Source organism: Gymnodraco acuticeps, unplaced genomic scaffold, assembly GCF_902827175.1.
Source record: "Gymnodraco acuticeps unplaced genomic scaffold, fGymAcu1.1, whole genome shotgun sequence".
NCBI classification, from domain to species: Eukaryota; Metazoa; Chordata; class Actinopteri; order Perciformes; family Bathydraconidae; genus Gymnodraco; species Gymnodraco acuticeps.
The window spans coordinates 3800080-3818803 of NW_022990590.1; the positions used below are offsets into that span (position 1 = coordinate 3800080).

The 18724-nt window shown below is 40.0% G+C and overlaps 1 protein-coding gene across 1 annotated transcript; it reads right to left on the reverse strand.

Annotated features, from left to right (window-relative positions):
• Positions 1-33: 33 nt before the first annotated feature.
• Positions 34-17947, reverse strand: agbl5 (ATP/GTP binding protein-like 5). The gene is given in 18 exon segments (XM_034228671.1): positions 34-1491; positions 1589-1722; positions 3805-3983; positions 4603-4655; positions 4742-4872; positions 9332-9482; positions 9484-9509; positions 10461-10660; positions 11193-11410; positions 11527-11662; positions 12351-12520; positions 12643-13174; positions 14149-14327; positions 14414-14591; positions 15073-15239; positions 15348-15519; positions 16101-16386; positions 17858-17947. Coding segments are annotated over 17 exon segments (2919 nt in total). The 5' UTR covers positions 16316-16386; positions 17858-17947; the 3' UTR covers positions 34-1413.
• Positions 17948-18724: the final 777 nt, after the last annotated feature.

Here is an 18724-nt window from a genome sequence, read left to right on the forward strand (position 1 = left end):
TTATATATTGCAAAAAAGGGCATTTTTCTCAAGTTCATTTATTAATACTTTAAGTTCCGACACAGTATTATATCAGTCACAGTTTAGGTAATTTGGTAAACATCAGTTCATATGTGAATGGGTTAAGATATGCTCAAAACATTTAAAAAGACAAATCCTGACACTATTTGTCTTACATTATTTATATAATATGAATATATATATATATGGTCATAAAGAACAGGTTGTTGGTATTTGTGTGCTGTGGAGCAAAACGTCCTAAAAGGAATGTGACAAGGAGAGTAACTTTGATACACAATATATAATAAGTGTAACACAATATCAACCGACCCTAATGTATTACATTTAAGCCACATGTCATGTGTAACTGGATTTTAGGTACATGTGTAAAATAAATGTCCAGTGTGACAGTTTCTGGTAGTCTGGAGTAGATACAGCCACTGCAAGGCTTTATGGGATTTGGGGTCCTCTCTCAAAAGGGCCCTTTTCACAAGGACCATCAACACCAGAAACCCCCCGCTTAATTTACTTAAAATGTAGATTCATAGCCTTTGATATTTTTCTGTAACATTACTCCGATTGCTACTTTTCAGTCACCTTGTTTTTGTCCTATCTAATATCTTACTAGTAGCTGCACCCTCCAAGTATTTATCCTAACATCACCACACACAGGTGATCTCATTCAATAGGATATGTGCAGATTATAATTGTTCCTATTTGCACTTACTTAGCTTTACCATCACATTTATTTGCTGTGGATCAGTTTCAACATATCCTATTTAAACAATCTGTAAAAATGTCCATTAAGGGTGAATATCTTTGTATATGCAAAACACAAAGAATTTCTGTAATAATCACATTAAAATACACACTTCACTGATATTTGTTTCTAAAATCGCAATGGAAATAAAGAGTTGCTGCTGTGCTCGTCAGACTGAATAAAAATAGTACAAGTGGCTGACTGCAGAAATACTTACCAGTGCATTACAGTGTTGGTCAGAGTGCATTTAACTTATTTTTGGGGGGAGGAGACATCAGAAGGACAGGACTATAATTACAAAACAGATATGTGAGGTGCTATTTAAGAGTTAAATGTCTATGGATTCTTTGATAAGGAAGGTTTGTAACTCTCCCCTACTTCTGCAACTGTTGTGGTTTCATTGAGCAAGGCACTACACCTCCAGCTGCTCCAGTAAAGCTGCCTATTGCCAGCTCAACAGTCTGATAATGTTTAACATCTGAATACATAATGTTACATTATGTTTCATTGCACATTAAGATGCCTCAAATAATCCTCCCGTGATGACAGTGCCCCCTCCTGATTCCTAGTTTTAAATGTGTTTTGGTCACATTACAGTAAGTGAGGCTCAGCAAATACAGACATACACAAGTGTCTCTTCTTCTGTGCAGTACTCAGGCTTCTCCACACAGGGTCACTGTCTCACACATGTTCACAGTCTCTGGCAGGGGCAGCACTGCAGCTTCCTCATCCTTTGAAGACAACATCATACAGTTTGAGTCATTTGATTCATTCATGTTCAACCTCCCTCTTACATTAATTTGATGTGACAGTTGAAACTGTGTTCACCTCTTGCTCCGTTTCATCCGTCTCGTGTGCGGTTTCTATGATAGTGTTTCCTTTGTAGCTGAGACTCATCTCTGGGCTTTTCGTCATTAGTGCTTTAGAGGCCAACTGCATGCCACCATCTTTTCCGGATACACCTGTAGAGGGAAATAAAAGTGATATGAAGTCGATGTATGTGTGTGGTTTACATACAATAAGAGAGAAGTTATAAAGCAGTACCAAGCAGCAATGGATGTATCTTCTGTAACGCTGTGAGACTTGTTAATAAAGGAGCCATATTGAGTGGTTTAAGTATGTGGTATGTGTTGGGGAAATATTTTCCAAAGCCCCATAACTTTGACCCAGTTTATCAGTTTATACTGACCTCACTGAGCTCAGGCACCTCTAGCCTTGGCTGCTGTGCTCTCAGTGTTTTGTCTCCCTGTTCCTGCCTGTTGGCATCAGCTGATAGAGGTGTTATGATTCTATCTTGTTATGCAGCATGTTGATGATGCTCTCTGAACTAGCTAAATACACAGGTCTGGGGTAGAGTTCTTCAGAATTGATGTGGAATCTCAACCGTGTGGTCAACTCGTGGCCCGTGACATGTCTTGTGAATTCTCCGGCCGAAGCTCCAAATAAACCGTCAGTGTTTGTTTGCCATCAAAGCTCCAGCTCTCCTCGTCTCTCTGAGTCCTGTCTCCAATTGCTTCAGAAGTTTCCCCCACAGTATGTATGCACATTTAATCACTGTGTGACTCTGGTGAATCAAAAACAAACCCTTTAAAAGAATAAAGTTACCCTCTTGTGTTTTTTTGGATTTGCCTTTCCTGTAGTATGTTATATTATATTTTTGCGCTTGTAAATGGGCTGCAAAGGCTAAAATCCCAAAGTTCCCACACTCCCCCTCTGCCTGAAATTCCTCCATTGGATTCCTTGGTTTTCTTCCGTTTTGTTCCGATGTTTGGGGGCGGCGCGATTACATGTAAAGTCAATGCAGAGACGCGAACGGACGCAAACTCGCTCCGGCGGCGCGCATGAAGCGGTTGATGCTAATGCCGCGGCGCGATTGAGGCGATTGAAGGAGGCCGCGACAACCGCTCGAGTTCAATTTTTTCAACTCGAGCGTCAAATTCGCGTGACACCATCACGCGGTAGCCAATCAGCGGGGAGGATCTCAGCCTGCCGTCAGTGAAGTTGAACCACAAAACCAAAACTTCAGCCGTTAGCTGTTAGCGCTCAGAGCTCCTCATATCTGTTCAGAAACTGGATAAAAGTTAAACATGTACAAACCACAGACTGTCTGTGTCATGGCGAATACAGTCGCTGCTTTATTTATGTCTGTATGCCGTTGTTGTGAATGTGGACGCAGCATATACAACGTTAGCTTAGCCTGATCGATCCGATCTCCATTCAGAAAACACACATTTAAAAAGGTTTTTCGCCTGTCGTCTGTCTGCAGGCTTGTCAAAGCATTAATTCATGGTTTTTACTAACCATTATCAGTATGTTGTTACTTCGGCATCATTTTGAAACGTGTATTACAATTAAATCACGGTAAAATATGTTCATCTTGTTGTAGTTGTAGCCCCCTGGCCAGCGCGTCTTGTTTGAATAATGCGAGTAAACACAGCTGACAGCCGCGGTGAAACTCGAGCGCTTAGAGCGATGCGATAAGAGCGATTAGAGCGAAGCGAATATTCGCATCGCGTCCGGTGTGAACGCAGCATTAGGAGCGGGACTTTTACGACACATCTCCAAGTGGTTGACAAATCGCAACAGAGTCGACCAGCTAACCAATCAGAGCAGACTGGGCTCTGGTTACAGACAGAGGGTGAAAAGAGGTGCTGCAGCACGGGCAGTTTGGGAAAAATACCTTTTAAAGTAAACATGTCACGATGGAGACACAAAACACAAATATGAACCTGAAAATTAGCATATGTGCGCTTCAACACAAACAAGCTAATTGAGCAAGAAGTATCTCACCAATCTCTAAAATGACTGATATTGTCAATGTAGTCTGGTGGCTTTGAAAAGAGAATACATGAATGCTTCATTGCTGCTTCCCCATCCACAGCAACATATTGCTTAGCTACTGTGTGGGAACTCAATTTTTCCAAACTGGGGATCTGCCGGCTGCCATCTACTGTTCACTGTCTATGGATAAGTTGTGAATACAACCCCCATTCAAACATCTAAACTACCCCTAATAGCAAAGCAACGTGTTTGTGTATACATGCCTGACAGCGACAGGTGTCGATGGAGGCCAGGTCTAAGCAGTTTCCAGACCTTCATGGTAGCTGTGTCCATATCTCCTGATGAGACGGGGTTAGTACCGGTAGGGGATTTCGCAGGAGGGGTTTCAGTTGACCCCACCCTCCTGATGGGGATACGGCTCATGGTAGGTTGCAGCTCACACCTGGGGATAAAGAGGTTGATATTGTTTTTAGTCATAGCAGGGATAAATGTTTAATGGAGAGAATGCAGAAGTAATTGCTTAATCATAATTTCCTTCAATATTTTGCACTGTTTTTAATGCTATGTGTTTATGGACTACTGCAGGAGTGCGGCCTAAAACTTGGAAATTAGTCAGCATTTATGCACCTCCTGTTCCCTTGTCTTTTAGTCAATAGTTTTTATTGTTAGATACCTGGAATACGTTTTGTGGTTAAATTCAGCTTTAGAGAATTCCCATTGGGTTTTACAACATAAATGATGACGGTAAAAATCATACTCCTGTTATTTTTATCTTCCGAGTGGTGCTGATGTGAAATTCTTGCAAACCATGGTTACGTTTTTAAAGCATAGCATCAACTTTTTACCTGTTGTTTTTGAATTTGCATATCACAATTCATAAAAGTGGTGCTTATTTATGATGGTTTATTTCCCAACTAAAACTTCTAAGCATCTTTTGGTCTAAAATGAAATGGAAAAACCCAACAGCTTTCTATACCAACCCTGGTTTGACTGCTTTTTGATTAATTATGTTTCCTGTGCGATTACAAATCTCTAAGATACATAGACAAGATAGGACTCACTTGCTACATTTGATGGAGGAAAGCATGTGATCAGGCCCCAGGTCTTTAGCAGTCTGTGACAGATGGAGACATTACAGTGAGGTTCACTGGTTATACAAGAAATTAGGAGAATTTGAATGAGCTAGAAAGGTCAGCTAACCTCTGGGGTGTGATGGGTGATTGTGAGACCCCGGCATCCTTTCCCCAAATGCCCAAGACGTATGGGGAAAGGTGTTCCTGACCAACCTGCCAAACTGGGTCCTCCACTCTGAAAGTCTGGGCAGCTGAGGCCTGTTAACCACATGAAGGACATACGAATAAACAAACAAATGATAAGGGAAAGGAAAAGCAGTGGTTGGCAGATGAGCAACACAAAGATGGACGCCAGGGTCATGCTAAAAAAATGTTTTACAACAACATGTATCTATTACAGTTCATTCTCTTTATATTACATACAGGACATAACAAGCGTGACTAAAAGAGCTTCAAATCTAAAAGAGGTTTGACTTCTTAGCAATTTTGAGCGTTTCTGGATAACAGACACAAACAGAGTGGACAGACATTAGAGGACACACACACAGGAGTTGCTTCACAAAGGGATAGTTTTTATTCCAGAGGTTGAACAGAGAGGCGGTGAAAGACAGAAGCACATTCAAGAAGGTGGTATTCTGTTACACAGACAAACACTTAGTACCAGCCTTAGTCTGGTATAAAAGGTTAGCACCACATTGATGGAAACGTCACACTTCTCATGAGGAGTATAAAGCAGAAAGACCTGGTGAGAATGCATTCAGTGTTTCCACCTAAAGCTTTGTGTTATTCCTAAACATATATTAGCTTTAGGAGGGAAGCAACTGGGGAACAGGACATCACAGTTCACAGTGAGAATAAAGCTACAATACATTCTTCAGGTCACTGATGCTAAATGTGTTGAATTCAATGGGTAGAGGCTACATTGAAATCATCCTCTTAGTTATATCAAAAGGAGCCATCCGTACTCCAAAAGAGCATTACATTTGCAGAACGTGTTGGATGCGTCCAAGATTTCTCTTCCAGGCTTATATTACCTTTCTTGTTTAAACATTTACATTTATGTCAGAGAGAAAGTGCAGCAAGAGAATTACTGGCATCATTTTAACATTCTGCTCTATTGGGAAAAGGTCATAACAAGTCCTAAATACGTCCCTTGATCTTAAAGGGACAGTTCAACTTAAAATCCAAAATACATATTTGTTGTCTTAACTGAAGTGCTATTTATCAATGCAAATTGTAATCGAGTGAGTTGCCGAGATATCAGTCGTAGAAATGCCAGCCTCTTTGAAATAACAGTGACGCAATAGAAAAATCAATTTCTAGGAATTATGACCCTCGTTAGTCTGGACATCTCCAAAAATCATTAACTCACAGCAACAAAAAAAACCACTACAGGTAAACTGAACGGTTCCTTTAATGTCCAAATAATATTGCAGTTACAGAATATATATTCTGCTTGTATACTTAAAAATTATATAAAAAGATAATAGGTAAATAATCCCTTTTTTCACTTTACGTTTCCCCAAAACTCAGACAAAGCGGACGAATCAAAATATAATCCAAGAGTTTTGGTCAATAAAAAGAAATATGAGCAGATCCTCTAAAACCTCCTGCCTACAACAGACACCAGAGCAAGGCACACCATAACTACAATGTCACACAGCACTGGAGCGGACGTATAGCGACTCAGGACCAGATCATCTGAATTTGTATCTGTTGGATCAAATCGATATATGATCTGTTTAACCAGCTGCTCATTACACCGCTCAAAAGGGCCCTTCCTTAAACACAGACCACTCTGAGGAAAGCACACAAAGCGAATTACAGACAAAATACTATAATTCTACAAATAATCTATAAGGCTAACATAATAGACCAAGACAACAAGACATGTTCTAACCTCTGCTAACCACAAAATAAATAAACTTTGACCATCGACAGCCTACTAAATACCTGCCAGGTTCAACATACTTTAGGTAACACACAAATGTGCTTGAATAAATAATGAGCAATGGTTTCTTCACCACTCTGATGAAACATGTAATAAAAGTTAATTGTATTATAAAATTCTAAACACAGCGTCATCCAAAAGCTTGAAACACATTTTTTGTATATGATATTGCTTGCTGTCAAACAGCTCCATAAAGCAATCTTTTTATATATAAAGATTATCAGCGATGGTCAACATTAGGCTGCTAGCAGTAGGCTACGCCGTGAACATCATAATCTAATATTGGACTGACAGTGGAATGACACAGGTTTCAGCACTACCAAGGAAATGAATAACAAACGAAAAACAAAACCACAATCTTTTCAAGATAAATGTGGTTTTCAGTCACTAAACTTACATTTTGTCCTTTCTGAACTGACTCCAGATATGTGTGCTCAGCTTGCTTTACAATAACATTACTGTTGGGAAAATACACAATTGAATCTTCCAATATCAGAGTAGCACATGATAACAACGGTAACTGTGTACGTAACAGGATGTATGATAACCTAGAAGAGCATCAGGACACACCGTTTTTGATATGATAAGCTATGTGACAACGATTAACATGATGATTCAGCCTCTGTGGAGATAGACATATGACAAGCATGATCATTTCTGACGTGGGTCTTAGCTAATCTAAACTAAGCATTGTATACTGCTTTGAACCGGTATTCCTCCATCTTGTATACTGTGTATAGAAGCATGTGTTCAAGCCGGTGACGAGTGATATTTTTGAAAACATAATTATTATGTTAGAAAATATCACTCGTCACCGGCTTGAGTTTCAAAACAGGATACATGTATTTATTATCCTTGCAAGAATGTAAGTAGTCATCACATACAGAGCATTTGGGACAACTAGTTCCTGAACAGTGTCCTTGAGATTAGCTAAGGCCCACGTCAGAAATGATCATGCTTGAGGCTGAATCATCATGTTAATCGTTGTCACATAGCTTATCATATTGTGTCCTGACGCTCTTCTAGGTTATCATACATCCTGTTACGTACACAGTTACAGTTGTTATCATGTGCTACTCTGATATTGGAAGTGTACATTGAGTATTTCCCCAACAATTACAGAGCAAAATACACTGAGTTGGGAAGTAGCTTTCAGCAAATGTACAAACACAGAAGCCACACTTTGATCCGGCTCATTCGAAAAGTTCTCAAAAAATAAATACAACAATAAATAATCAAAAAAAGTAAGTGCAATATGGCAAAAGTATCTCATTCTAATTTGAGCTCTTTTTAAACAGCTCCCATTAAAACAGAAACCGTGTCAAAACAAGACAGTGTTATGAAAAGCCCTGGCTATTCCCCAAATGTCAGCACAGTAACATGGTATTTTTTGCAACTTATTACAGACTGAACAAAATACTTAATCCAAGTAATGTTATCATTTAGTATAATTTTTCCAATATTAATGTGTGCCGCAAATATCTACTGTATGTTCTGCGAGTCCTGGGAGAAAAGGGAGATTATGTAGCCAAGATGCCCTTGCTTGATTTATGGTTTGAAATCAAATTCAAACTTTTCAGTCACAGTTGAGATTCTAGAAATGCTTCCACTCTCAAGTGTTATATTCATCCTAAAATGCTACTGTAGAAACATGTCTTTAAACTACAGAAAGAGGTAAGTGAGAAACAAAAGTCCTATAATCCATTTTCAGGTCTGATATAAATGTTTTCTTTCCTGTGATTTAAGGCGAAAAAAAGGTATTTTGATAATCTTTGAAACTTCCTGACATTTATCAATTCTTTAAGATCAAATGATTCTGGAAAATATATGAATTCAAACAATGAAAGGGTGGTGCACCTTAAAGATAAAACATACAAATGTTTACCTAGCAACACTTTTTTTCTGCCTGTTTCCACACACTAAACTCAAGTAACTCAGAAAGACTACTGGCAAAAAGGATTATTTTTTCACCTCGAAAAACCTTTTGGAGTTAAATTAGATTACTGGGGCAAAACCTTTCTTTCCACCTGTTTTGCGCTCATTAATACAGGAAAGAAAGCAATTGATTGATACAGATTGGTCTGTATGATTGTGAGTGTAATAGAGACTAATTCATGTTTTAAGTGTTTATTAATTATTGTGTGTGTACATGCCTGGGGACAGCAGATGGAAATGAGAGAAAATTGCATAAATCGTCTCTTCTCTTTGAGAAATGTATTTGTATGCATGGTCCTAGTTTAATAAAAAAATAATAACTTAAAACATGGCAGAATACAATTGTTCTAATGTTTCTCACTTACCTCTCAGAACCTTCGTATTTAACAGATATGTGCAGAATGAAAAACAACGATACATGTATTTAAGGACATTTTTTGAATTGTTAGCACCAGTTTCAGACGCGCACACACCCACACACACACCGACCGGAGAGCAAGCAGTGATTTGCACTTGTTTTGACCTAGAGTACTTGGAGTATCAGGCAGATGCCGTTTCTGTAAATACAGTCTCTTAATATAGCTTCTAACACCTTGTCTGGTACTCCAAGCAGTTCTAAGAGCTCACACTCACTCAGCAAAACACACCTACGCCCAAGCTAACACAGGTCATGTCAAATTGAGTCCTGTGTGGACCCAGCTGGAGAGGTGGGGGGTGCCGGCAGGGCCTGAAGGAGCAGGGGGCTCAGTTTGGAGAGCAGCCCGGGGCGGGGCAGAGCCTGCAGGGAGGGGAGCAAGGTGGAGAGGCTGGGGGACTGGAGGGAGTACAGACCTGTCATAGTGACGGAGGCCACGATGGGACAGGAGCCCACCGCACACACCGACGAAGACGAGGAAGAGGAGGAGGAAGGGGGTGAGGCGGGGGGGAGGGAGGGTGCGTGGCTATTGCTGGGAGACCGTAGGATGGAGCGGTGGTGGGGGGGGGCGTCTCTTCTCCTGAGGCTTAGGGTCTACGGAGAGGGAGACACACACACATGCTCAGAGACATGCAGGGATTGGGTACACACACATAAGGTCTCCTTCACATTAGCGACTTAGCGAGATGGAAGAATTATGTAGGATGGAATAAAATGCAAACATTTCAGCTTCATGGAAATGTTCTTTTTGTATAAATAACCAATTTGATCTGGGTGATTTTTGGAACAGGGCTCATGGGGTTTCATCTGGGTATACAAATAATGTAAAGGCAAAAAATGCATGCACAGGTGGTAAGGTCATATGGAGGTCATGCAGGGGTCATACTGATGTTTCAGGCCATAGGAACACCAGGACAGTACTCAATGTGTCTCTAAAATCCAGCCAAATCCCAACATTTCTGGTGATACGTTTTCTAAGTCTGATCAAATTTTTTTTCTCTTTGTTCATACATTTAAAAAAGTATAACGTAGTATAATGTAAGTTTGTATTTTTACTTTAAAAACAGTGTGATACATGGTGTGTTTTGACAAGTTAAAACACACCACACAGTATGTTACTTGAAAAGATTATCCTGGCAAAACTTTATTTCTCCTTTTGCATAGATGAAAAATAAATAAAGATAGATGATAGAGTTGGCAACATGTGCTGCTAAGTCATGAACTCAGGAGAGGAAAACATTCAGATCAGATTGAGAAATAAATCACCAGAATGTTTTTTTCTTACGTAGATCTCAGGGCTTCCGAACATAATATAAACAACCATCACAATAAACCTGAAGTAACAGTTACACAGACACTAAAAACATCAAACACCCATTTCGACCACTCTAACAGCAGAAACCGAGGATCGTAGCAAGAAAAGAGAGAAACTAGATGACAGAATATGTGATGTTTAGAAAAAAAATAAGAAGAGCGAAGGTACACCCAGAGGGGGGATAGAAGTGCCAGCCAGCAACAGAAGCGATGGTTAAGAGGTCGACTCACCCCTGACCGGCCCGAGTGCCTTGTTGCCTCCACGTCCGCTGGTATGCGTGCTGTTGTGCTGCGTGTGGGTGCGGGGCGGGGGAAAGCCGAACGTAAAGCTGGGGGAGTTGTGCATCTTCGGGGAGGGCGTCTGGCTGCTGTGGCTGTTACAGCGAATGCGATTGAGGGCGTTCTCCGACGCTGAGCCAGACAGACAGCTGCTTGGAAGAGACAAACAGGAAGACCATAATGTAACATACAAATAAGCTAGGGAACTGAAGTGTAGCCTTTTTTGGGGATGTATAGAGTTATTAAACGGCTTAGCTGAAAAGTTGATTCTGATTGGTCAATTTGGACATTCAACAGTCCTTTTCGATAGCAGAACGCTGCTAAGGACGTTCTGATAATGGGACCATGTGCAGTCATATCAATTTAGATCAAGTCATATCAAGTTTTCCTCCATCAGGAAACCTCATAGAATACTTTCTGAATGAGAGGGTAAAACTTTGGATTTATGAAAGCTAAAATGTCCCGAGTAAAGAAAAGAAAAAGAGAACAAGAAAACAAGACAAGAGAAGGAAAGAGCTAAAGAGAGCTGGAGGAAAGACAAATCTGAAGAAGTAAAGGACGACAGACAGGAAGTAAACACTTAAGGGAACAAGGTATAACGGTCCCTTTATGGACTGGGAGTGTTTAAACATTTTCGCTATAATAACCAGCTCACTGCATATCGTCGTTTACATGTAAACTCACTTGTTGAAGCTCTTTGGCGGGGAGGCCTTGCTGCCGTTGTGGTGAATTCTTGGCGCAGGATGAGCGTGGATGTGTGTGTTCAGGCCTTTGCTGTTGCGGACGTGCTTCAGGATCCAAGCTCGAAGGTTCGTCAAGCAGCTGTGCTCCGACAGCACCAGGCGAGGCCAGGGGTTACACTCCACCATATCCAGGGCTGAGATAGCCACGGCACGCCCCACCTGATTCACAACATCAATCAGGAGGATGCGTCATGTTTCATTTAAGTACCCTTGCAATCGCATTCCTTACTGAATGAGAAGTTAAACCTGGACAGAAAACACTCTTGTTTTCTTACCTGCTCAAATATTTCTGGAGTGTATTTCGGAGGGAATGATGGAGGTGGAGGTGGGGTTGCCCGTCCGTTGTCATGGCAAGCAGGTGGGATGGTGTTCATGGATTTTCCAGTGTTGTAGTTGCACTCCAAAGTGTAGCTGGTTGGGATCCAATAACAGAAACATTTATAAAACATATACATTAACAGCAAGCAAATGTTTTTAAACTTTATGAGTTAACATCAGACCATTCATATTTATTGTAATGACAGAGAAAGGGCTGACGGCAGACTGATGGTAATTAACTGGGCGATAAATTGACTTTATAAATGAATTTGAATGACTGGTTTATGGGTTGTTTATTTATGAAATTGGGGTAGTAACAGTATGGACATTTTTTTTATTTAAAAGGACAAGCAAGTACTGGGGTTTAGTAATGTTTTGTCGAAGGTAAGTTTTCATTTGATTAATCCCGATAGGATTGCTTTTGTAAAAAACACACTTATTTGTATTTTTCCCTTTTTGGGTCAACTTAGATTTCTTTAGGAGAAAAAAGGTTTACATTTAGTTGAAATAGGGTTAGTTGAGTGTTGTCAAATTACATTTTATTTGTAGGCAATATCGCCCAGTCCTACTGGTTATATATTTTACATTTTGGCGTAGTTAAATATGAGTAAAACACCATGAAATATTAAAAGGTGGGTAATCACATTTCTTTAATTCCAGGAAGGTGTATTTTTTTCTATCCAAAACAAAACAATTGTTTTTTAAATGGATCATTGAAAGTTGCTATGTGCTATTGGAGCGACTACCATCAACTCTTGATGCTTTGTGAATCCAATCTGACCTGTGAAGCAGCCCTATGGCCTTGTGAATGGCCACCCTCCCGCTGCCTTCTTTGGACTGGCCGTCTCTCTTGTCTCGTGCATACATGTTTTTCTCTGAAAAGTTACAGCCCTGGAAATCGAAGTTGGCCGAGTTGATGGCTATCAGCCTTGGATACAGCATGTTCTCTACCTGCAGAGGGAGTGAACAAGAGCTTAGATGTGCATAACAAAACGTATTAGTGCCCTATCTGCTGTAGCTGCTGGAGAAGAATATTTCAAGAAAAGACAAAAAACAAGAATCAAAGCGTTTACCTGCTGGCTCTCATCAGAGAGGTTATTCCCGTACATGAAGCACCCCCGTTTAGAGGCGTGGCCGTGTAGGTCCACATAATACGCCACACCTGCTTCCTGGGCTGGAATTGACTCATGTTCCTCCACCTGTGGTACTGTTTCCTCAACAGTAACAGGAAGTACAGTCTCCGGAGAGCTTGATGACGTGTTTAGGTCCCCTTTCTCCATCTCGTTGGTAACCCAGCCGTTTTCCTCCATCACCATGGGAACTTCTGGCGATGCAGGATTTGCGTCTTTCTCCACATTTCGTTGGTTTAAGCTAACTTCAAGGGCTGTGAAGGGAGGAGACTGGTGCTGATTGGCGGGTGGATTGCTAATGGGCGGGGCCTGCATGTTTGAGGGGCTGTTAAAGTGAGTGCTGGACTGTGTGTTGTGCAGGCGGTTGTGTGTGTGGTGGTAGAGCAAAAGTGTTTTGGCTGCATAGATGGAAGGGTGCAGCTCAGGGCTGGGGTTCAGGTACTGTCTGTTCAAGTTCACACCCCTGGAATCAGTCCTGCAAAAAAGACAGTTACCATTACCAAAACATTTAAAATAACATCAATAAAATGTATTGTGGATAGTGGGACAGCCGAAGTCCTGCCATGCATTTCTCCAAGGAAATAGGTCTTGGAAATCAATGGCACTTTGTGCTAATTTTCTAAAAAAGTTCCCACATTAGCTTGAAGAGGAAGCAGCAGACCCTGACACTGTTAACTGATACCCCTAAAACAGCATTGTCTGAGACACAGTGACGCAGTTTCAACCCATATCTGCTCAACACTTGACATCCGACCTGGCTCCTCTAACCTCTGCCAGACCAGCAGTGTGTGCGTTTACATGCACTTACTGTAAATGACTAGATTACAGCTGGCTTTCTGCAGTGACCTGGGAACTTAAATGTCATATACACTACTAGAAAACTTGTTTCCATAATTGAGTAGGAGCAGAACCTTACTTCTTCAGCTAGATGTCTCCTCCAAGAACCTTATTATGTATGTAGTAGGGTTTTAATCAGCTTTTTACATGTATGAAAATGTATAGGACACATTTCAGGAAGGGGAAGTATCCCTGTGACTGAAGGATGGTAGGAAAAAGGAGTTTAAACTATACCGATCACTGAGTCAGACAAGTTTTAACTCATGTTAAAATAATTTTAAAACGCATTTTTACTAGTTTAAGATAAAAACATAGAGAAATTCAGGTGTCATAGCGGCAACACCAATAAGAGACAAAAGGAACAAAGGATAACACTGGTAAGCGTAAAATAGATAAATAAAAATTAGATACATAAAACATGTAATAAATATGTAAGATATAGTCTAAATGTGATTAAAACCAATTCAATTAGGTAAAACCGTTAACATATATAGATGTATTCTTTACTCATGTCCATTAAGTTGCACTTTCTGATCAACTTGATAAATGAAAATAAATGTTGACAATGTGGTTTTTGAGCACAGTGCAGGTGAGAACATGGGCAGTTCTTACCTGTAGTGCCCACGGACGACCCCGTCCGGGTTGAGCATGGGAATGAGCTTGAACACAAACATGTTTCTAAGTGCGTGAGCACGGGGGTCATCTCTTCTTAGGATAAAGTTTAGGAAACCGTTGAACACAAAGGATGACGGAGTCTCCCCGGGGTGCACTCTGCTGCTGAGGAAAAACACCTGCGAAACACACAAGGGTCAGCATCACTGCTTTGACAGAACAAAAGAGAAAAGAGATTCTGTGTTTATGTTGAATTGAGTGATACCCTTTTGCTGGAGAAGCGGTGTGGTCGTGGAGTGTTTGTGTCTGGAAACAGTTTAGGCAGGCGGGGTTCTCTCTCCTCTTGCATCCTGTTGCAGTTGGTCACAGTGAGCAGGTCCACCCTATTGCCATCCAGAGAGTGGCACAGCAACTCCCTGTGATAATACACACTGTCCGGGGCACTGACAGAGGGAGGAAGGAGATTGGTGGGGGAGAAAGTCAGAAAATGTACAATTTAGAGGGGCAAGGGAAAAAAACGAAATGAAGGTAAGTTTTCAAATAACGACTTTTTTAAACATGGCTGTGTGTGCGTGGGAGCTGAGTTGCATTTAAGCATTTTTCAGCTGCATAAAAAGGCGAAGATGTATTTTGTATTAATACTTTATATACTGTATATTTAGATAAATATATGATTACATTGAATTATGTTTAAATTCTGATAATGATCATTAGAATTAATACATGTCCTTCAGCTTTTCAGTTTGAACTATGACGTAGGGCTAAAACGTAGCCACTTACGTACCATGGTTTAGTTTGCTCATCAGGAAAACTCAACTCTGTATACTTTGTAAGAAGATACTACAAATCTGCATTCTCTGCATACAATAGCGTCTACCTCCCATAGTATGTGTGTTTGAGGGCAAGATGATGTGTTTGTTTTACCTGCTCGGACTGAGTTGAGCAGCATTGGTGAAGCTCTTGTCAAACTGCTGCAGCATCTCCTGGCTCTCACTGTAGGAGAACGGGAAGCAGAAAGAGAAGAAGGTGGTTGCCCCGCGAGCCTCCAACAGCCGGTGAGTGAACGAGAGGATGAACTGGTTATCTACAATCTGCAAAACCACAGAAAAAGGGATATTTTATATAAAACACAAGAGCATTCAGGCTTGCTGCCACCTGATGCCCACTTCCTCTCCCTGACAGCCAGGATGCGTACATACCTCACATGTGGGTCTGTCTCGGATCCTTTCCCACCGGTTCTTGCCAGGTAAAGTGCGTACAAGAGGAGCCATGCCCTGGCTGTAGAGCTTCCTCTGGTTGTTCATGTTCATCACATTGATCTTCAGTATCTTCCCTGGTGCAGTACCCCGTACACTGAAGTAAAACCACGATCTGAAACAGCAAAAACACGTGTATTTCCAAAAAGAAATTGCTAATAGGTGCAATTTTGTGCAATTATTATATTTAAATGTCATGGTTTGTGGCTTCAAATGGTTATGAAAACAAGATAATGGAATTGCCTATAGGTTTAAAAATTATGTTCTCATTTTTTATTGAATCATTTAAAATCTCACGCACCACTTTCCTTTACAGTGGTGAACTTTGGCCCATCACTTAAAGCCAAAACTAAATCTCCAATTTAAGATTTGTTAAATGTTGGTGACTAAACCAGATTGCAATATTACCTATTTCCTAAATAATCTGAGATTCAATCACAAATGTACCAAACAATTAAGGACAAGAAAACATATTGAATCAGATCACAGTCAACAATTTGAAAGCGCTCTTTAAATGTTACAAAAGAGGTGATCTGTTTGTTTTAATATCATTTATTTTATTAATGTTGATGTGTATATCTTTTTTTTTCTACATTCATGTTTTTTGTTTGTTATTAGATAATATAAAATTCAAGTTTTAGAAAATGTGTTGTGTCTGACCTCATGTGAATAATGTAAAATAATTACATATTATACCTGTTTCCATTCTCATGTTCCGTGCCGGCGCAGTCTGGCTGTGTCCACAAATTGAACTCATAGTCAGGGGTAAGGTTGGATCCTGAGAGGGTGTTCCCACTGGGCGCTATATCGGTAGGAGGGCTGGAGCTGCCCTTCTCCACCTTCTCCACACGTCCCAGGTTCCCTGAGTCAAACTTGGAGCTGAACACAATATTACCAAAGCGAGCCTCCATGGTTCCTGACTCCCTCTTGTCTCCTTTTGTGGTTTTTGTGAAGTGCCAGTCAGTGGTCTGACATAAACAACCTGTAGTGAGATCAGACAAGTACAATTACATTAACTCTGAGAAATAAAATGCAACAGAGCTGGTGGAAAAAACTAAAATAGGAGTGACATGTGGATCCAACAACCCTCAAACAGCGACTCAGTCTCACACGTTGCAGGCTTATATTATACAGACAGGTCATCATTTATTTACAGTTTTGTGACAGCCTGTCAGCATCCTCGTTACTCGATGGTATTACGAAAATGCTGAACTGTTGATCATTAGGGCTGCATTCAACGTTTTTTACAGTTAATCCACAGTTTTTTTTTCTAGCTTGATAATAATTCGGTCTATAAAATGCCAGACAATATTTTAACATTTCCATCCCAATTTCTTCAAATCAAAGGTGACTTGATCAAATGTCTTGCTTTGTCAGTTGGAAACCCATAAATACTTGTATTAATATGTAAAACAGAGAGAAGCTGTTCATTTTTGCATTAACAATTATTTGAACATGAACCATAAATCAATTATCAAAATAGTTGGCTATTATAATGTTTCTGTCTTTTGATTAGTTGATAGTCTATTCATCTGCAGCTTTATTGATCATATACAACATTTTGTAAAAGGGAATGCGTCTAATAGAAACTAAAATGTAATGCCTTAATGGTAGTTCTAGATATTAGAAATTGCATTCTATAGATATATATCTTTAATTTGATATTAATAAAGACATTTTCAGGTGACCCAAAAAATAATTGCTTAACTATCTCTGAACACCAGATCGAAAATGAAATATATCGGTAATTTAAATTGTGACTTACACGTTACAATGAAGATTTATTTTTACATTTAATTTGCCATACAAGTATATTCAGTCTTGCCAGTTAAGATCTCATTAGACATACAATTAATATGAAAATGCAAATGTGGACCAAATGCAAAACAGCGACATCGTGAGGTCGCTAAAGAGAATACAACCACGGACAAACTACTATATTTTGTACAGTTACAAGCGAGAATTATGAGTGCATCGTAGCTATGGCGCAGATAAATTGTTGCGCAGTTGCATACTCATCATGTATGACAACATAACTGCACGTCTATCCTGTGGGATAACATGATGGCTGCTGTTTGGTTTCACTAACAGCCATAACAACAACAGCTGAACGAGAACACAGAGTAGGGGGAGTGAACTAACGGCTGCAAGCGACACAGTCGGTAATCAAGATGTTCTCTTTTAATATTATTAAAACCAGCTAATGCAAGCTAATATTTCCCACTATCTGAGTCGTACTGTTCAATGTAACAACGGTAATGTTACACACAGCTAATAACGCTAGCTAGTTCCTAAGCTACGGAGGCTAACTTAGCTACACAACAAGCAGTCGTAGGTCGAAACGACAGTATTTTTATAGAATACACGATGTTCCCTCGGTACACTGTTAACACATTTAAGCCAAACAAATTATTTAACATGAAACAATGCTTTTTGTAGTAATACAAGGCTACCTTATGTGCGTTCCTTGTCCATTACTGTTTTCATCTTCCTCTAACCTCAATTCATTGCTGGGATGTTGCGTTCAGGTTTCTCTGTAGAAATGACCACTGAAGGGAAATGTCGATTTTTTTTTACAGTAACAAGTGGTTGCATGTTTGATGTCTGATTGTTCTGATATGGAAAATGTTGTTTTATTAAAACCAGCTGTAAAAGTAACCGAGTTTAGCAATAAGAGACAATTAGAACAGTTTATATGTTTATACGTGCACATTTTTTTAAATTAATCAATGGATTTGGTTTGTTGACCTGTGTGGTGGCCCTGCACTGTGCACGTCCTTGGTTGAGAGCTGTATCCATACATTAATGTTGTGCTCAAAGTGCATCATATTGATGCATTTAACTTCAACATTTAAAAAAAAATCTTCCTGGGGGTGCATGCCCCCGGACCCCCCAAGAGTATGTGAGGTTCACCCTCAAATAAAGCAGGTTAAAATAATTTAATTGCATACATTTTATTTGAGTAAACCCTGAAAACGGGTCCCACAGACCCAAACAGCATAAGGTAAGCATATAATAATGTTAAAATATGCAAAATGTATACACTGCAAGAAACAAAAAAAAGAGGAGTAAAAGTAGCTCACAGGTGGGGCTTGAAAAGCGGGGAATGGTAGAACAAGTTTAAGAACCACTGAGCTACAGGTTGGTTTATCCTGATCGATCCGATCTCCATTCAGAAAACACGCATTTTAAAAGGGTTTTCGCCTGCCGTCTTGTCTGCACACTTGTCACAGCATTAATTCATGTTTTTTACTAACCGGTATCAGTATGTTGTTACTTCGGCATCATTTTGAAACGTGTATTACAATAAAATCACAGTA